The following is a 19848-nucleotide window of genomic DNA, read 5'->3' on the forward strand; positions in this document are numbered from 1 at the left end:
TTCTTGTTTTATTAAAAGTGTGAAACCTCAATACTCGTTTTGACAAAAAGTAAATCACAGTCCTTTATCTGAAAATTAGTGAAACCACATTGGTTTTATTTGAAATTTACCCTAAAAAAAAAATAAGTTGATGTTATGCTCCATTCGAGAGCAGAATATAAAAATCGAAGCAGCCAAACAGTCCTAAATTTTGACACTCGATCAATTGAGACGTGCCTACAAAACCCTAGAGACTATTTTGTGTTCCTGGTGAACAAAACCTCTGGCGCCTCAAAAGCAAATACACCCCAAAACTTGAAATCTACAACAACAACGAGCAGACAAAAATGGCGAAATCATTGAGATCAAAGAAAGAAAAGCGTCTAAGGGCCATAAGGAGAGAGATAGTGCAGCCCCTCTACGATCAAAAAGATGTTGCCAAGCTCGCCGCTCTTGAAGCTGCTCTTGCTGCCCCCAAACTTCCCGTTAGACAACCTGCTTCTTCTTCTGCTATGGATATGACCGCTACTCCAAATACCGACATTGGTATGGCTACTCTCTCTGTTCTTTTTCTGCATTCTTATACCCATTTTTTACATCTATTGAAAATTAGGTCACCCTGCATTTTTCCCATTTCTATTTGGTTGCTTTAGTTTTTGAATGCTTGATTAATGATTAAATATAAAAACTGGGATATTGAAGTTCTTATTCAAGTAGTTAAACTCTTGTTTGGAAACTTTTATTTGGTTGAATTTTGTAGGAATTCAATTCTCTTTTCCATGAAATCTCTTGTTTGGGTAGAAATCAATCGAGAGAACTCAATGATTTTATCAGAAAACGATGGAAATTTGAAGGAATTGCAAATCGAGGGAATTAGAATTGATTAAAGTTGTTGTACGGATTTGTTCCAAACAATGCTATAGGATTTCAGATTATTTTCCGAAGGCCCAAATTCTTTTATATCCTTCATAAGTAAACTTCGGTTACGAAAATTCTTTTCATGGATAGGATATTTTGGCCGGAAATTCAGGAAATTTGTGTGTATTTGCATTCCTATCAAGTCTTAATCTTGCACAAAAGAATGTTCTGTGTTTGGTGCTAATATCTATTTTCGCAGGAATTACTTTGTCTGGTCGAAGACAAAGTGCCTTGTAATCTTAATTTGCAATTCGTAAATCTTATAAGATGGTTTTTGCCAAATATTCTTATCAATTTCTCTCCATTTTAACATCAAACTGCATCCTTTTTAACTATAATATTGTGCTACAAACATTCATGGCAATGTGGATAAACATTTCATATGGATTGAAAGCCTTGTCCTTGGAATTTGAAAGGTTTATCTTATCCATCAAGAGATTCCCTTCCATTTAAATGAAGCCTAATCCTGTAAAGGGCTGATTTGACCTGCAACCTATCTTGTATGGTCTTGAAGATGGGTCTCACCCCTATTTTGGAGATTTTGTCTTTTTAATGCCATCTTTGAGCCACACTCTTTACGGATTTTATAGAATACTTTCCTTGTATTAGAGTGTATGATGGTTCATAGTGATTAAATGGTGTTAGGTTTTGCTTCTCCTTATGAATGTAGTTTTAACTATTGAAAAATTGGGAGTCTTATGGTTAATATTTGTCTGTGTTTACTATGATGGAACCTAAACTGATATTGATATCTTACTGTGGCTGTGTTGTGATTTGCTGCTTTTGGGCAGATGTTGAAATGGGTGGCGAAAATCAAACCAAGAGTGCGCTAAAGCCAGTTGGATTGAAACTAAAAAAGAAGTTGAAGCTGGGAAGAAAGAAGAATGGTGGTAAGGGGAAGTTCAAGAGAAGGCATATATAACTCTGTAATCAACAAGAATTCATTCTTCTGATGTATTTGTATGTCTAAGACTTTGTTGAATTTTGATGATCAATTTTGTTTAATCGTACAAGTTGTGTCCTGATTGTGGAAATCTATCTGAATGTGGCACCAATGCATTCTCACTTTCTTACTTAGCAAAATGTATGTATTTATTATTATCAATGGCCTTTAGTTTGCTGCATTGAGCAGTTCTGCAGTTCAGCTCTTATTGCCTAGATGACTTCAAAATGTTAAAGAAGACAAACTTTGAGGAATCGTGCCAGAAAGATAGTTACGCAACAGGTCAAATGTTTCCAACATGTTTGGATTTCCAGTCTCTGGCTGAATGCTTCTATTCCAAAGCTTCAAAGTTTGTCATCTCGTCTCCAATTTTTCATTGTAGGTTGTTTTGTGAAAGATCAACTACATTTAATAATGCAATGTTTCAATTGATTTCATACCCTCTTCCCTTAGTTACAACCATTGTCTATTACAACTATTCCACAAAAACCTATCTTTATCCTATGTCTTTTCTAGTAAAATTATAATTATGTCAATTGATCTTTTTTTTTTTTTTTTCTTTTTTTTTTTTTTTGTAAATGATGGGTTCAAATTCACAATTTTTCACTTGAGCTATGTTCTTTTAATATGTTAATTATTCTTAGTAAGTATAAAATCAACTCTTTAATATTTAACTGTATCAGACATTTAGATAGGTGCATAATGTTTAGACTCTATCTCTAAAGGGTGTGCACTTGCTTGGAATCTGATATACCTTCTCGACTAATAATTTTCGGGTGTTGTGTGTGGTGGATCTCAATTACAACATAATATTTTTCAATCTTTTTGCCAGAAATGGAAATTTATCTGGTTGTAACAACTCTATTCGTCTAACTGTTCGAACTCTATTTGCTTTGTCCACCATGTGCAGGTGTATTTCCATGTCCTGGGAACCTTCTATTTGGTTATTATTTTTGAAAAAAAGGCTTTAGCTTATAAACTCTTTGCTCCTTTCGTAAAAAAGGGAGGTCAACAACATTTCAAATACCTTACTTTGATCATCAATTTTTCATCCATTATTTATCCTATTATATGTCGTTGGAAAGATCTCATGGATTAGCATATAATGACATTTTTTTTCTTATTCAAAGTTTTATCTATCCGTTATATATCTGTAATAATTTATATCATTTTTTGTTTTGGCTAATTTTCAAAATATTGGGCTACAAATTGTCATCTATGAGTATAATAAAGAGTGCTACAACAAACACATAAATTTTCTAAAATGAGCCATCTGGGAATATATACATACCTTTATATATAGAAAATCTCAAAAATATAATACACAAGGAACTCATTTATATATATTATTATTACTACAAATTCAAATCCAAAGTGCATGTTTTACAATTCTCCATAATTTTGCTTATTAAACACAAGATGAAATTGACATATAAATACTACAAGGATCTGAATCTGCGAGTAACAGGGCATTTATTAGGAAGAGGAAGTCCACAGAGTGATGGATTACCAACATAAATTGAAGGGTCACTGAATTTCTGTAGCCCATCTGGAATTTTTCCTTCCAAGTTATTATATGATAGATTCAAGTGGTTCAAGGAATTCACAGAAGCCAAGCTTTTAGGTATCATCCCATTCAGGTGATTGTACGATAGATCAAGTGTCTCAAGTTCCTGAAAATCTCCAATCCTCTCGGAAATCTTCCCCTTGAGTTGATTTCTCGACAAGTTTAGGATCCGTAATGCCTGAAGCTTTGTTAACTCGTCAGGAATTCCTCCACTTAGGTTGTTTCCTGACAGGTTAATCCCATTTGTAGCTGCAACAATGTTGTTATATTCAGGATCTCTTCCTCTCATTGTTGTCATTAATAGCCTCAGGAATACCTCAGTGTTTTTCCCATTCACAAAGCCGGTTAGATTAGCAACACAATTCGGTATAAACCCCGAAAATTTGTTGCCTGAAAGGTCTAAGATTTGCAGATTTCTTAGATTACATAATTGCCTTGGGATGTCTCCAGTGATTGAGTTGGAAGAAATCTGTAACATGAACAAGGATGAGAAACTTTCTCCTATCCATGAAGGCAGGTTTCCTGATAACTTGTTATGTCGAAGATCGATGCTAGTTAATCCAGTACAGTTTTGCAACGAAGAAGGAATCACTCCATCAAAACCATTGTTACCAAGCAACAGAACACTAAGGGAACGTAATGAACCGAATGATATTGGGATTTTACCAGTTAAGCTATTGTTTGATACATCAATACCCCAAAGCATCAGTGAATGAGCCCAACAATTCGGGAATTCGCCAGAAAAGTGATTGTTTCGAAGAGAAATAACTTGCAGACCATTTATATCACAAAATGATGATGGAATTTTACCCTGAAGATTGTTTGCAGAAAGATCCAATTTTTCCAACCTTGGCATTAGTTTGCCAATGTTTTCAGGCATATTTCCTGAAAAGAAGTTGTCCTGAAGGTATACTTCGGTTGCACTAGTAGACCAAAGTGGAAAAGCACCCTCAAAATGATTAGAACTCAGATCAATAAACCTTAGATTTGGGGATTTCATTTGGTTTGGCAACTTTCCTTTGATCTGATTATTTGACAGAACTAAGTAAGTTATTTGGGAAGAAAGTCCCGAAAACCATTCCTCCGGGATGGTATCAGAAATTCCAGCATTTTTCAGAGTGACTGTGATGAGTTCATTTTGGACCTGAAGCCACATAGGAAAGGAAGGACCAACTTGACAGTTTTGTAAGTTGATGATTTTTAGCCTGAAACTAGGCACCCATTTGCTTGACAAATCGAAAACTAAGGGCATGTTTGGTTCAGTTGTTATACGGATATTTTGCAAACTTTTCAGATTCATCAAGTGAGTTTCTTTCAAGATTCCTTTCCAAGAATTTGACATTAAGTTGACATCTATTAGGTTTGAAAGTTTGCCAAAACTCTCTGGAATTGTCCCATTCATCTTGTTATAAGAGAGGTCTAATTCCTTTAAGAATGACAATTTCCCTATAGACCCTGGAATTGAACCCCAGAAAGAGTTCCCGGAGAGGATAAGATGTTGCAGATTACTGAGCACACCTAATGATTCAGGCAATTCCCCTGATAGTGAACTGGAGCTTAAACGTAATGACACTAAGCTATTGTGTGGATTATCAGAAAAACCATTGAAAAACTCATCAACTTCACCGGTTAAAGAATTAGCAGAAAGATCTAAAAACTTGAGCTTGCTAAGACTACCAAAAAAGCCAGGAAGATGACCTCCAAGATCCAAATTATTAGACAAGTCAAGATATTCTAAAGCTTTAAGCTTTGTAAATTCAACAGGAATGGGACCATTGAAGAAGTTCCAAACAAGACGAAGTCTTGTAAGGCTAGTAAGACTGAACAACCATTGAGGGATAACAGAATTGAAAGAATTATCAGATAAATCAAGAACAGAAAGTGAGGTAAAGTTGATGAAAGTAAGTGAAACTGGAAGACCTTGAAGCTGACAATAATGCAAGTTTAACTCAACAAGAGAAGGAAGCATATTAATGGATTGCAGCCAATCTTTTCCTACACCATTGAGTTTAACAAACCCCAAATTAAGATATTTCAAAGAAGAAAGACCTGAGAGCCATTTAAGATCATTGGATATCAAATCCCAAGACCCTGAATTGCTAAATGAATCTGCATAGAGGTCAAGATAGAGCAGGCTTGACAAGTTCCCTAAATTAGATGGGATTTCTCCAGAAAATGATGAGAAAGAGAGATTGAGATACTCCAATTTATTGAATCCACCAAAGAATTCAGGAACATTAGTACCATTAAAATCATTCAAACTCAAATCAATAGAAATCAGATAGTGTAACTGAGTTAAAGAAGGGGCAATCTTACCCCCCAAACAAGACATCTGATATGATGATTGATCACCAACTCCTCCATTGATTAAAGGGTAATTATTTCTGAGGTTAAGGATGGTTACATGACCAGTTTGGTTACTGCATTTGATACCATCCCAATTGCAACAATCTTCACCTTTCCAAGAGGAAAGCCTGCCAGAAGGATCAGAAAGGCCTTGTTTGAAGGCAATAAGTGCTTCTCTCTCTGTGTCTATGCATTTAGAATTGACAGAAACATGAATACCAAAACAAGGATTAAGGTGGGGAAACAAGATGCAGCAGATTATGAGTAGAAAGTGAAAAATGAAATCCATTATGGTTTTGCTGTGAAATTAATACATATCTTAGTTGTATTTATATTGGACTGGACTGGAGTATGAAGGCATAAAATAATATTTTGCAGAGTATGCTATGTCCATGACTATGGTGGCATTCCCACTTGCTAACAACTCGTTGCACATGTTAAATATGGGATATTATATCCATTAGTTTAGTATTCCACAAACTGAAATTTTTAGCAAAGCAGAATATATAAAATAAATATTAGTTTATTGGATTTTTCGGTTTGAGATTCGTTAAACATCCTTTAGTTGAATCATTTTCCAATTAAAGCTTTCTCTGGCCGGAATATATAATTTAATTCAACTAAGAAGTGAGTATATTCTAATAAATAAATAAATTGTTAACCAAAAAAAAAAAAAATCAAAATCCTGACAAGTCCTTGTGGGGTTATAATTCATACACAATTAAGTTCCTTTACTTTGACATTAAAGTCAGCGATTGTGTTCTGCTGACATTGTTGGAATTGGAAGCATCCATAATATATGGCTTAAATGAAATTTTGTTTTGAGGATATTCAAAATAAATTTGTCTGGAATGACTATATATTTTGAGAAATGATGAAATGTTACTAGATATTATCTTGTGATATTGTAATTATATATTACTATGAATCTTCACATAAATGAATGTATATCCATTAATCTTGAGTGGTTCCAAAGCACTATATTGAGCATGATCTATACTTTAATATATATTCAGCTATTTTCATGGTGTATTGGTGTCCTTATAAGGTTAGTGGTGTTTTTACCAGTGAAATATATTAAAATCAAATGCAAATGTTTTATTATTTATCTTTATCTATGTTTTTTTATGGGATACTTATAGAAAAATGCTTGTATTTTCATTAGATGAAAAAAGAAGTACAACAAGCAAAATACAAATAATAAAACTTCATATAAATAAAGGTTAAAGTCAATACAAGATCCACGAAGGGATGAAAACGACTACAAAAAGTAAAGAAAACCATAAAATGTATAAAAAATATCAAGCAACAATATATTGTATACTTCTCGTAAATCCAAATCTGTACAAAAACATTTACAATCCACATTTCGTCGGTTGGATTTTGCAAAAGAAAAAACAGTGTTTAACCCAGACCCAATTTAGTCACCTGTTAGTATAAATGGACTTGGATCCGACTAAATTCGGAATAAAAATTGAATCTCAAACCCAATCCAAATAAACTTATTTATATATTTAAATTTAATAAATAATATTAATAGATGGAATCCGACCTATATTATTTTTATAAAACACAGTGTGCCCTAGATTTAGGTGGAGCTTCAACGATCATGGGTCATGCAGGGCCTAAAGTCATTTTTTTTCTTATCCAAACTCAATCAATTGGACGTGGGCCATTGTTAAAATAGATACTAGAACATGATCTTGTTTAAAGAACCTAAATTATGGAGAAAATGGATGAAGATTGGAATAGATGAAGATGGAAGTTTAAAAAATAGAACAGCTGCAATTTTATTATATATATCTATATAATAACCACAATTTTAAGTTGAACATGATTCCATTTTAATCCCTTGACATTCCTAAAAACTCCTGCGGATCACCAAAAAGTACATAAGGACAAAAGAGACTTATTTTGATAAAATCTCAATTTTCATAGGGTGTTGTTAGGATAAATTTCATGTGTACAACCTTTGTCTCATTTCACATTTTGGTGTACAACCTTCAATTTGTCTCACTAATATGTACGAACTTATAAGTGACCTCCCACTTTGGTGTATAGCAGGTAAAAATAACCGGTCAACGTGAATTCAACACGCCATGTCAGCATTTTGACTGGTCAAAAAAGTCAAAAATTGACCACCTAATAAGAAATTACTTCTATACCCTCTCCTTCCTCCTTCCCCTTCCTCTCTCTAGCTCCTCTTTCTCACTACTTTATTTCTCTCTAACCTCGTTCTCAGCAGTTTGTTTCCAAATTAATATGAATATTATTACTTTAGAGACAATGATTTCTATAAAATTCATTTATGGTAGAATTATCTATTAAATATTAGATGTATGGTTTGATATTATTTCATATTTATTTACTTACCTGTCTTCAATAGATATGGTGGATTGAAGACCCACTAAGCAGGTTTGTTGATTCATTAAAATAGCACTGAGTAATGTTTGAAAATTATCAGCGTAAATAGAAAAAACGGTTTTACTAGTTGTATTAAAAACTTGAAAGGAACTTGATTAAAATCGAAGTTAAATTCAGGCAGGAATTTGCAATCCTCGAGAGCTTCGATTGCGAGTATAGTTAACGAGGATCAGCGGATCAAAAATTCTTAACCAAGTCTAAGATTTTGCGGAATTAATTGAGAGAGGGATGAACGAAAAGTCTGGTGGAGATAGCCATTTGAAGTTTGGTTAGGGAGGAAGGATTTGCAGTAGGAGGGGTCAAGGGTGGATTGCAGAGACATGAAGGTGAGGTTGGATTGGTAAGAGAGGGACCAGCTGCTGAAGATAATTAATTATGAAGAGAACGATAAGAGGTAATGTTATTAGAGAGCATATGCCATTTTTATGGTTTGGTATTATTTCATATTTATTTATTTACTTACTTTCTTCCACGGATATGGTGCATAACAGTAAATGATTTTGTATTCTCAGGATTAGCAACTCCGGCTAATTATTCAAAACTTATTAAAGCTTTATTTACACTTGCATTTGTAGATGGCTGAAAACGAGATTAGAGAGAAATAATGTTGGGAGAGAAGTTAGAGAGAGAAATAAGGTAGTGAGAGAGAGGAGTTAGAGAGAGAAATGGAAAGCAGAAAGAGGAAGATGAGGGTATAGAAGTAATTTTACATTAGGTGGTCAATTTTTGACTTTTTGACCAGTCAAAGTGCTGACATGGCGCGTTGACTTGTCACATTTACCTTCTATATACCAAAGTGGGAGGTCACCTATAAGTTCGTACATATTAGTGAGACAAATTGAAGGTTGTACACCAAAGTGTGAAATGGAACAAAGGTTGTACACCATTAATGAAATTTACCCGGTGTTGTTAAACATAGCCTCAAATTCCCACCCCCAGCCCCGTGAAAGGACGAAAATGCCCTTTCATGGGTTTTGGGGGTGAAAAGCTATTTTTTTTACCTTTCTATCACGCGGGCGTGTGGCTATCACACCTCACCGTGTGGTCGGGCGTGATTGCCACACGCCCGATCACACGGTAAGGCGTGTGGCTATCATGCCCGATCACGCGGTGAGACGTGATAGCCACACGTCCGTGTGATGAAAAGGCAAAAAAAATAGTCTGTTAAACCCGTAAATACTTGTTACCAGCTCGAACTACACATTTGTACTTAAAACCTATAAATACCATACATTTTTAACTAAAATCAGTAACAATAATATAAGTTCATGAATAAATATTATTAATTACAACACATAAAACTAATATAATCTACTCCAAGCCGCTCTCCTTTCAGCGTATATATTGTCCAAGTGACGAAGACTCGGTTCACGAAATGTATGCCATTGGGTGGCAATGGGATGCACTGGAAATCCAGGTCTTAAATAAAGACGTATGTAGTGATGATAACTCCCCAAATAACAAATCACAATCTCTCGCTCTGGTGGTCTTCCATCGTCCGAACGCATCGGCAGTATAGTGCAACATCCTAACTGTGATGTAGTAAAAAGGAATATTACTGCATTCAATACAGATGCAGCAGCATATAAGTCATCCGGACTCACCATCCAGTGGGACTCACCACACCCCGCTCCTGCCCATCTAATACGCGTGAGGGCAGCATCGAATCTGTTCCAGAATACTGGCGCATTCAGATCACGGTGTGCCCACATCCCATTCTCTATAAGCACTCTAATCAGCTTCCACTCCTCCTGGTTATTTGTGATGGCATCGGCTAAAACATGAAATCCACAGTTACCATCTGCTACAACATCATGGTATCCAGTAATAAATGGTACAATGAGCCCTTGAACCCGATGTAAATGGTGGTAACCGGCGATATCCGCATCAAATCCGACTGAAAATATTAATATATGAAATCCGTGAGCGATAATATATTTACTTTAACTTCAACGTATATATTACTAAAATAAAATATACCCGACATCTCGTTGTTATGCACAGATGAGGATGAGGATCGGCCTTGACTACGACTACTCCTTGAAGGAGAGGACCGTGCACGACCTCGTGGTGCCTGACTGTACTCTCATGCACTCAGATTCCGTTTCGTTGATGAATTCCCCTTTGGTCTACCCCTAATAGTGTTTTTGACCGCAGGTTCTTTGAAGCCACTTTGATCCGGGTTTATCTGATTATGAATCATCATCGATATGCTACGCACCATTGAAGGATCTAATTTTTCAACCTTTTCCACAAGAGAGTGAAAAACCCGGTGATCCTCAGACCCGTCAGCATATACGGGAGCAGTAACTGGTATGTCACACAAACCTTCAAATGCAAGAGATCTCCAAAAAGGATGGATGTGGTCCGCACGGACCGATGTGTCCCTGTCAATATACGTTTTAAGCTCACATGCACACGGAATGCCATGACTCATGGGCAACACGCATCCGCATTCACTTACCACATCCATACTCAATCCGCGCATATGCTTGAGCTCATCATTCAGTACACGCAAACAATAATGTGAAACGTGTAAGTCGAGGTACTGGAAAGGTTCTTTACAGTGAGCCACCACAGATCTTCTTCTCGAGTCCTCGAGTGAGTATCTGATTATATACAGTAAAGGATTACAAAACTAATGTATTACAATTTAAAAGATTAAATTAAATAACAGAATAAATGTCTTACTTGATCGCATCGATCTGAGCCTCAATGTCCTTGTGCACCTTCGCCCACACTGTATCGAGTGCACCAGTAGATGAATTCAACCACTGTTTCAACTGTGCATGTGAACTCTCCACTCGACAGGTTGTGGTGTTTCATAAGTGCAACACCTTGTTCGTCCATGCTCGACAGAACTTCTCTTTATGCACTAGCCATGTGGTCTCCACGTACTCTATCACACGAGGCCAGTTGGCAGTAGTATTTTTCATAGCTACCACTACCTCCTCATATTCAGCTATTGTCGGGGCTTCAATTATTCTTTTCCATTTGGAATTCTTAAAAATTTCATCAAAAACCTTCAATCCACACAACTTGCCTACTCTATCCTCCACATCTTTATTAATATGCCATGTGCACAATAAATGATGAATATGAGGAAATACCTCACGAACCGGTCTCATCAGTCCCAACTCTCAGTCTGTAGCAATGGCTGTCGGATGCACATCAGGTTAGAGCAAAAGCTTCAATTTTTGTAACACCCACATATAACTTCCCTCAGTTTCATCCTTCATGATTGCATAGGCGATCAAGAAGTTTTTGTTTGAAGGCGTCATTCCAATGATCTCAAAGAATGACATCTTATACTTGTTTGTTTTATATGTTGAATCCATACCAACAAACAAGTAATAAGATCGGAATAGTGTGATCGATGTAGGATGTGCCATAAATAAGTGAGTCACAACATTGTTGCCCGGCGCCGCTTGCGCCCAATGTATGTATTCCTTATCTATAGCAAGCCGATAAAACTGGCCGATTACATCCCTACCCTCAAAGCTCTCAGTCCTGATTTTTTCCCTGTAGTTATAAACATGTCTTTGTATCGGGCAATCCTCCGGATGTTTTTCTTTGATTGCAGCAAAAATAGCACAAGGCTTGGCTTGAGCTGCACTCATTTGACGAACAATCTTTTTGGAACCCGGGCTTAGTCCACTCATGTGTCTGTAGCCCTGACGATATATAGCCAACTGATGATAGTGTTGTCCTCTATCTCCAGCAATCCCATTCACCACTCAACCGCCTAATTCAGCGATTTCTAGAACCTTTATCTGGAATTTGCAACCACAGTACTTTGTTTTTGTATTCCTCCGTACTACTTCCTCCATATCCATATCCTTTTTCCTTCGATAATTCTTAATACCACAAGCACATTTAATCAATATCCATTTTGACTTGCCTCCTGTCTTGTGCGACGATGTGGTTAACTCGAAGTCGATCTCAATTGCCGTCTGTTTTGCCCAGTTAACAGCTTCATGATATGTTTGAAAAGTTTGTTCGAGAAAAAACTGCGAACTGTAATCAATGCCGTTTCCGCCAAAATCTTTAAACGAAACCTCCTACAAATGATAAATAACGAACATTACATTTCAATACGCGATATTTCTACAATGTTTCAGTGTCTAAACCCGAAAATGCACCAAAAATAAGCTCGGGCATGTGAGCATCACGCCTCACCATGTGGTGGGGCGTGTGAGCATCACGCCTCACCATGTGGTGGGGCATATGAACATCACGCCTCACCACATGGTGGGGCATATGAACATCACGTCCCACCTTATGGTGGGGTGTATGAACATCACGCCCCACCACATGGTGGGACGTAATATTCAAATGCCCCACCACATGGTGAGGCGTGATGCTCACACGCCCGCGGTCCGTAATAGCGATTTTTTTTGCAAAAAATTTACAGAAATCAATGGAAATTCAATCGGAAAAATACATCGACTTCAGGGACAACGTCATTCTCATCTCTTCCCGGTGATAACTGATTGCTCACCATGAAACGTATTGTCTTTGATATCGGAACAAAATGTACTTGGGAGAGTTTGAGAGAGTTTGGGAGGGTTTGGAATTTTCAATTTTTGGCTAAAGGGCGGTTACGTCTTTTTTTGGGGCTGGAAGAGTGAAATTGGGGCTGGGTATAGTAATTCACTTTTCATAATACCCCTCCTTGAGAATTTTATCAAATATGCTTGATCTGAATCTTTCAAATGTCTCCTTTTCACAGGTTTAGTCAACATATCGCCCACTTGAACTTCTGTAGGACAATGTAGCAGTTTCACTTCTCCATCACTTTCAAATTGTCTTATGATACTTAACTTTGATGTGTTTTGTGAGATTGTGAAACATTTGAATTTCAGCTAAACAAATAACATATTTGTTATCCACACAAATCTTTATTGCTTCCTTTGAATTCGTTGTAATTTAAGTAGGGATAACATAGTAAAATATATTATGTTATACCAAACATGGAATAATAATTCCCAACTATCTTATTTTTATCTTTATCCATAACTTTTATCTCTATTCCTATCCTGTCAAATACCAAACATCCTGATAGAGAACATAGAAGGATAAAACCATGTCATCTCAATTTCCATCAGAAATCTTCTAATTCATGGGCATTGCCACAAATTTGCACTTGTCCATTTTAAATTTTTTAAGCAAATCTTGAGCATACTTTTGATGTGAAATGAAAATGCTTTGCTCAGATTGCTCCACCTCCATGCACAAGAAGCAATTCAGCAGTCCAAGATCATATATCCCAAATTAGCTTGCACTTGAGCTTTAAATTCATGTATCATGCTCTCATCAAATCCAGTAATGAGAAGATCATCGACATAAAGACAATCACTAATTTACTTGAATTGTCTCTTTTAACATATAAGGTTGCCTCAGATTCAATTTTCTGAAAACCACATTGCTTCAAATAAGCATCCAATTTGTTGTACTAGGCTCTTGGAGTGTGTTTTAGTATGTATAAAGCTTTATGCAGCTGTGATGGGTTCATACTTGACCCTAATAAACATACCATGTATGATTAAACTGAGGCTAATAGGGATGATTAAATGTACAAAATGAGGACTAAAAGGCCTTTTGGTGCAGATCTTAAGTGACAAGACGAAACAACTGTTATGCAGCCTGTTTTGCAGGAGAAAAGTTGAAAGAGACTCGTCGGTCTGGCGGGTAAAAGAAAGAAAAGCTGAGGACAGTAGAACATGGAGGCGGTAGCAGGGATAGACCAAGCAACATGATAAAAATATCTGGACCTTGAGTGTTCAAGTGTCCAAAGTCAACACCACTTTATGAAGAACAATTTCACTTTTTTCTGAACAATCTATTTTTGTAATAATCTTTTTTAATATTTTGTATCTTTCCTCCTATTTATAACGGAAATGTAGGAGGAGGAAAAGGGGCACCTTTTTGGATAATTTTTGGAAAGCCAAGCTTCGTCTCTTGAAGAAGGATCTCTCGGATATTTTGAAACCTAACTCCATTTATGGGAGTTATTGCTTATCTTGTGGCTGCTTACTCTGTACCATGTGTCGCACCCTGGCTTCCGGTTTTTACGCAGTTCGGGGTGCGTGGCCGGCTCAATCCACCTTTCTCATGTTTTAAGGTTTCGAGTCGCCACCAATCATCACTTGGAAATACGTGTATGCGGGCGTGATTGGTCGCCCTATCTGTTTGGATTGACTCTGTGTGGTTTGGTTTTGGTAAGGACGATCTTCGGAGAGATTCAAAGTTCGTTTTTCCGGTTACGTGTAGGGAAGAGATATGATCTCACCCTACCCCGCCCGATATATCGGTACTATTGCGATATTACGTGTTTGCTATTTGCTTTGCTTTGAATTGTCGATATAAATCAGGCACTTGCGTGTTTTGGGGTTATTGGGTTTTATATTGAATTCTAATGACGTTTTCACATCGATTAGAATTAATTTGATTATGAATTCGAACGACGTTTTCACATCAATCCGAATTAATTTAGTTGAGAATTCGGATGACGTTTTCACATCAATCCGAATTGATTTGGTTTATGAATTCGAGTGACGTTTTCACATCAACCCGAATTAATTTAATTATGAATTCGAATGACATTTTCACATCGAGTCGAATTAATTTAGTTATGATTTCGAATGACGTTTTCACATCGATTCGAATTTAGTTTAGTTATGAATTCGGATGACGTTTTCACATCGATCCGAATCAATTTGATTTACAAATTCGAATGACGTTTTCACATCAATCCGAATTAATTTGGTTATCTTTTATTGATTCGAAATAACATTTCGAATTGAATTAATTGTGATCTGGAACTGCGTACGCAACATGCACGTAATTGCATTTGTCGAATTAGAATTACTTTTAGATATATCATATATATGACACATATTTCAATAAAGGATGAATATATATTCTTTACGATCTCAATCGACCTTTTCGCGTTTATCCGGACGGATTTCAATTTTTGGGTCAACTTTATTTTTCATTTTAGAGTCGTGTGTATCACATACCCACGAGGCGTTCACACTCCCTTTTGTTATCATTTTCTTTTTACGAATTGGGCGAATTAAAACAAAAGGAGATCCAATTAATTTGCAACGAAATGAAATGAATGAATAGTTGATTTTCGTTAGACTAAATTGGCCCAAAGAATTTACTTATTCAATAATGAAGATAAAACAAGCTAAAGAGACCTTTTTTCTTAAAACTTCTAACAAATTAAACCCGGCCCAAGTCGATCCATGTTTTAATTTTAGGAGTTGGGGAATTTTGATCATATACTTTTTAGCCTAACTTATTTGTGACGCTGTTTAGCGGGTGATGTTCGAGTTATATGATTAACTAGCTCGGGTCGACGACACACGAAACCATGTAATTAGACTTAAGCTAACACAATTAAATTGAAATAGCCCCTAATGGGCTTCCTATTTCTCCCTAATTAAAAGCCCAAAATTATAATCCTATTTCTAAACCCAACCCTCACTTATCCTATTAATTTTCCATATCCCTCATATTATCATGTTAAATCCCATACTCATCTCCCCTCTTCACTTTCACGATTCTTCTCCTCTCCATCCCATTCTTCTATTCCGTTCACCCATCTCCGCCATTCCCATGGTTTCCGGCCACCTCTCTCACCGTTTATGCTCCCTCGGTTCTTCTATGGGTGGTTTTTTCGGTCATCCCTGTATTTTCCATACTCGATTCGGACCCTTGGGTCTTCTTCGAGCGATCCGAGGATGGTGACCATTTTTACCTCCGGTGATGAAATTAGACCCCTGAGGAGGTGGTCCCGATTAAGGGGAGCCTACATGCAAAGCTAAATTACAAGGTTTGTGTCTTTCCCCTCTCTCTCTCTCCCTTCTCCGACCTCGGTTTCTCTTCGGGTCCTTTTGCTAGTTCTAAGAACTCTTAGAGGCGTAATGGGTATGCTATGTCTTTGATTTGAGGTAGATGCTCACTATGTTTATTTGAGTTTGAGATGGAAGCTTGGTTGAGTTTGTTTGGCTTTGAGATGTCTATGGGTTTGTTCACTTTGTTGGTTTGATTTTTGCGATAATCTATCCCCTGTTTCTAATCTCCATCATTACTTAAATGAGTTTGATTTCTTTGTGTGAGAGGGTCTTTTAGGACTCTCAAACTGGTTTTAGGAATGCAACCAGAGCCATTTCAGGCTCTGGAGGGTATTCCGAACCTTCAAACCGATTCGCTCGGGGATGAAACCTAAGTCTCTGTTCTTGTTTTAATGATATTATGTGATGGAAAGTGATAGAAATGATGAAGAAACAATGATCTAGAGACAGTCCATATAGATATACACATGTATGAATAAACTGGAAACGTGTTAACCTTGCACTTTTGATTGATCGTTTGCTGTTACAATATTGAAGATGAACATGTTCTTTTGCCTTCCAGCCCTGTTACAATGAAGCTCTTCTCCTATTACAGTGACGAAATTTTGCCCCAATTTCTATCCCCTTTACATTGAGATTCCAGATCTTTTCTCCCCCCTGTTACAGTGATGAACCTCTGCTATTTATAGTAAGAATTTGCTTTGAATTATTGAGTTTCATCATTTCTTTCTATTTCCAACTGTGCCTTTGAGGGTTGATTGGTCCCTGGGATTGAATCTTTTTGCAGACGGACGCTGTATTTAATCCGAGTCGGTAAGTTTGTTGAGAATTGACGGCATTAGTTCTGAATTGAATCGCCTATTTGAACTCCGGGTCCCTGTTTGACCGTTGCCGCTCCGGTTTAATTTTTGTTTGATTTACCGTGGTTCAATTTGGTAGCCCCGGGTTAAATCTGATGATTCTCAACTGTCCCGTATGAATTTGGTTGCCTCGGACATTTTGGTTGCCTCGGATATGCTTTAGTGGCCTCGGGGGGAAAACATCCTAAAAGCGAATAGGCGCTCCCGGATCGAATGTGGGCTTTGACCTTGCCTTTCGGGGGATCCTGAGTGGCCTCGGTATTCAAAGTGGGGTACAGAAACCCCTGACATTGTAAGGCGGGCCTCCTGGTCCGCTACATTTCTTCCGCTTTATTTTTATTTTCTTTTCCTGCAAAAGATGTAATTAGAAGTTAGACATTTATATCATAATGTAATTGTACTTGTGTACTATTATTTTTATTAATAAAATTTGATCGGTTTCCTTTTAGACTAGTATCTCCAATTTTATTTGACGCAATTAGCCAAGCAGCACATGACGGGTTAAAATACTTAATGAATATGACTCGAGTTACAATAACCCGTGACCGTGAAATTTTACAACAAAACGATTTGAGCACAATTAATCTAAAAAGAATGTCAACCGCCGATTTATTTAATAAGGAGACGTTTTGGACTACGACGATTGACATTTTAAGAAAACGTTCAATTGTCGTTAATTTATTAACTTTTCAATTTTTGAATCCATTTGTCATAATTCGTTATTTAGAAATCAACTATATTCTAAACGTTTAATTATAATATAAATCGTAATCAAAGTCAATATTAACTTTAACTTTAATATACGATGTTACATCATAATTCGCAATTCAGACTATAGGCTTTTCTAAATATAGTTTACGACAAACAAACAAGCATTGAAATGTTAATTCGATTGGTTGACATCTGAACCTTAATTAATAAATTATAATTCGGATTCAAGCAGATTCAATTTTATTCAAAATACGAGGACATATCTCGAATAAAATTCATAATAGGTTAAAAATTGTACTTTAATTCTATTAAGTCATATTTTGGATATACTTCGGAATTTTTACCGATTTATACCGACATATGACAAATTAGCCTTAATAGCACAATTTTTCCCTAATTAATTATTTTCGAGATAATACCATATATTCTGGATAATTCATGAATTGTTCAAATTCTGAGCGAAACTTATTAAAAACTTAAAAAATGGTCCGGATAAAAATGGGTATCTACACCATGAGTAAGTAGTCGATTGAATGAGCTAAGCTAGCTAAGAGCTGGAGCTTTAAGTTTTCTTAGCTTATTTTTGAATGAATGTGGATTATATCTTGGGTGTTCAATGATGCTTTTCATGTATGTTTCATTAACTGCTATCTAAGTGTTTATGAATGATGGGAGACTGCTTTTATTCTCACGTATCTATCATTGAACATGTAAAACCTGAAATAGAAATATAAGGGTTTATATCAAGGGTTTTCCGAAAATGAAATGTTGCTTAGTGTTTAATGCAAGAAAGAACCACTTTTGGGGACGCTTGAATGTGTAGTAAATCTTAGAATCTCAAGAACACACGAGAGTTGACTTGAGTGAACCTAAAGCAGAGACCTTGACCACACCATATTGCATTCATGAATAAATAGGCAAAATTCATACCGAAGCTCCCTGTTCCTACTAGGCTTAGCTTGTTCCGCCTTTTTATTGTGATAAATCATTATTTTCTGAACGAACTTTTGAAGATCTGTTACTTTTAAGATTATTCTCATCAAATCATATGAAACCCATTTCTAACTAAAAGAAAGAAGCTACTGTTACTACGAACACCCTGTTCTATAAGGTTTTTCTGCTAAAGTTATTCATCAATCTATGAGGAGAACAATACTCTACTTACTGAGATATTACTTGTACCTAGTGCACTTGCTAGAGTCTACTTTTAGGACAACAAGCTTCAATGCCATCTCCTCCTTATTCTGAATATAGTAGCCTTGAGGAATTTCCACATAAAATTCTTCGTTGAGCTCACCATTTAGAAATGGTTGTTGAAACACCTTTCCACAAGATTTTGATTTGACAAAATCATTTAAGTTTAATCCATGATTAAGAGACAATTAAATTTAAGTGCTTTGATTTAATTGTACTAATTCGTTTGTTCAATATTGAGTATAAATATGAATGCAAAAAGGAATAAAGATTAAGACAAGACAAAGTCAGCATGAGAACACAATACAAGCTGAGTGAAGAGCAACTCAGTATAAGAGATGATAAGTCATCTTCAGAACAACAGCTTCAGAATAAAAATGAACAAGGAAGCTGAGTGAAACGAAGCTCATCACAGAAGAAGTCTGCTCCAAGAAATAGATCCTACAGAACGAAGTTGACCATGGAAGCTGGGTGGAAAAAGAACTCAGTATGAAACTTGGTAAAAATCAAAGACAATGATTATCGAAGTGAAGCTGAGTGATCTTCAGGACATCATGAATGATCCGTTAAGCTAAAAGACAAATTCGACAACTGTCTGCACCAATAATAGAAGTCTTGAATTACGCAAAAGCCAAATTCCAAGATGCATGGATCAACTGTTCGATGCTATAAGACAAACTGCCGAAAGAAGACAAAGTCTGTAGGAAGAAGACAAGTCTGACGTCTGAAAAATTCAGAAGACAGGATTGGCCTGCACATCTGAAGCTGACCAGAAGTTTGTCTCCCCAAAAGAGCCGTTTTGGACTCAACGGACAAATCAATTTCAAATGATTTGTTCTCACATTTCAACTATAAAAGGGACAAAGATATCATTTGGAAGATTGCCGATTTACAGAAAATTACAAGTGAGAAAGATACAAATTCAAAGCACTCAAAAACAAGAAAGAAAGCTTACACCAATCTTCTATTCTTTGTGTAAATGCTAGATTGATTGTTTGTAATCATCTAAAGTGTTCTTTATCTTAAGAGGAACAAGTTTGT

The 19848-nt window shown here is 36.3% G+C and overlaps 1 protein-coding gene and 1 long non-coding RNA gene across 3 annotated transcripts; both read left to right on the forward strand.

Moving 5' to 3' along the window:
- The first annotated feature begins 220 nt into the window (after nucleotides 1-220).
- On the forward strand, nucleotides 221-1962 carry LOC136206725 (uncharacterized). Its single transcript, XM_065997871.1, has 2 exons — nucleotides 221-525; nucleotides 1689-1962. Exons 1-2 carry the CDS (start codon nucleotides 327-329, stop codon nucleotides 1817-1819), a joined length of 330 nt encoding a protein of 109 aa, XP_065853943.1. The 5' UTR covers nucleotides 221-326; the 3' UTR covers nucleotides 1820-1962.
- A 13742-nt stretch (nucleotides 1963-15704) lies between these two features.
- On the forward strand, nucleotides 15705-17350 carry LOC136206735 (uncharacterized). 2 transcript variants are annotated; one of them, XR_010676405.1, is made up of 3 exons: nucleotides 15705-16020; nucleotides 16605-16730; nucleotides 16830-17350. It is a non-coding gene; the product is annotated as an uncharacterized lncRNA (long non-coding RNA). The 2 variants fall into 2 exon arrangements; XR_010676404.1 differs by having other exon boundaries at nucleotides 15705-16730.
- The last annotated feature ends 2498 nt before the right edge of the window (nucleotides 17351-19848 follow it).

The sequence above is a fragment of the Euphorbia lathyris genome, chromosome 1 (genome assembly GCF_963576675.1).
Source record: "Euphorbia lathyris chromosome 1, ddEupLath1.1, whole genome shotgun sequence".
NCBI lineage: Eukaryota > Viridiplantae > Streptophyta > Magnoliopsida > Malpighiales > Euphorbiaceae > Euphorbia > Euphorbia lathyris.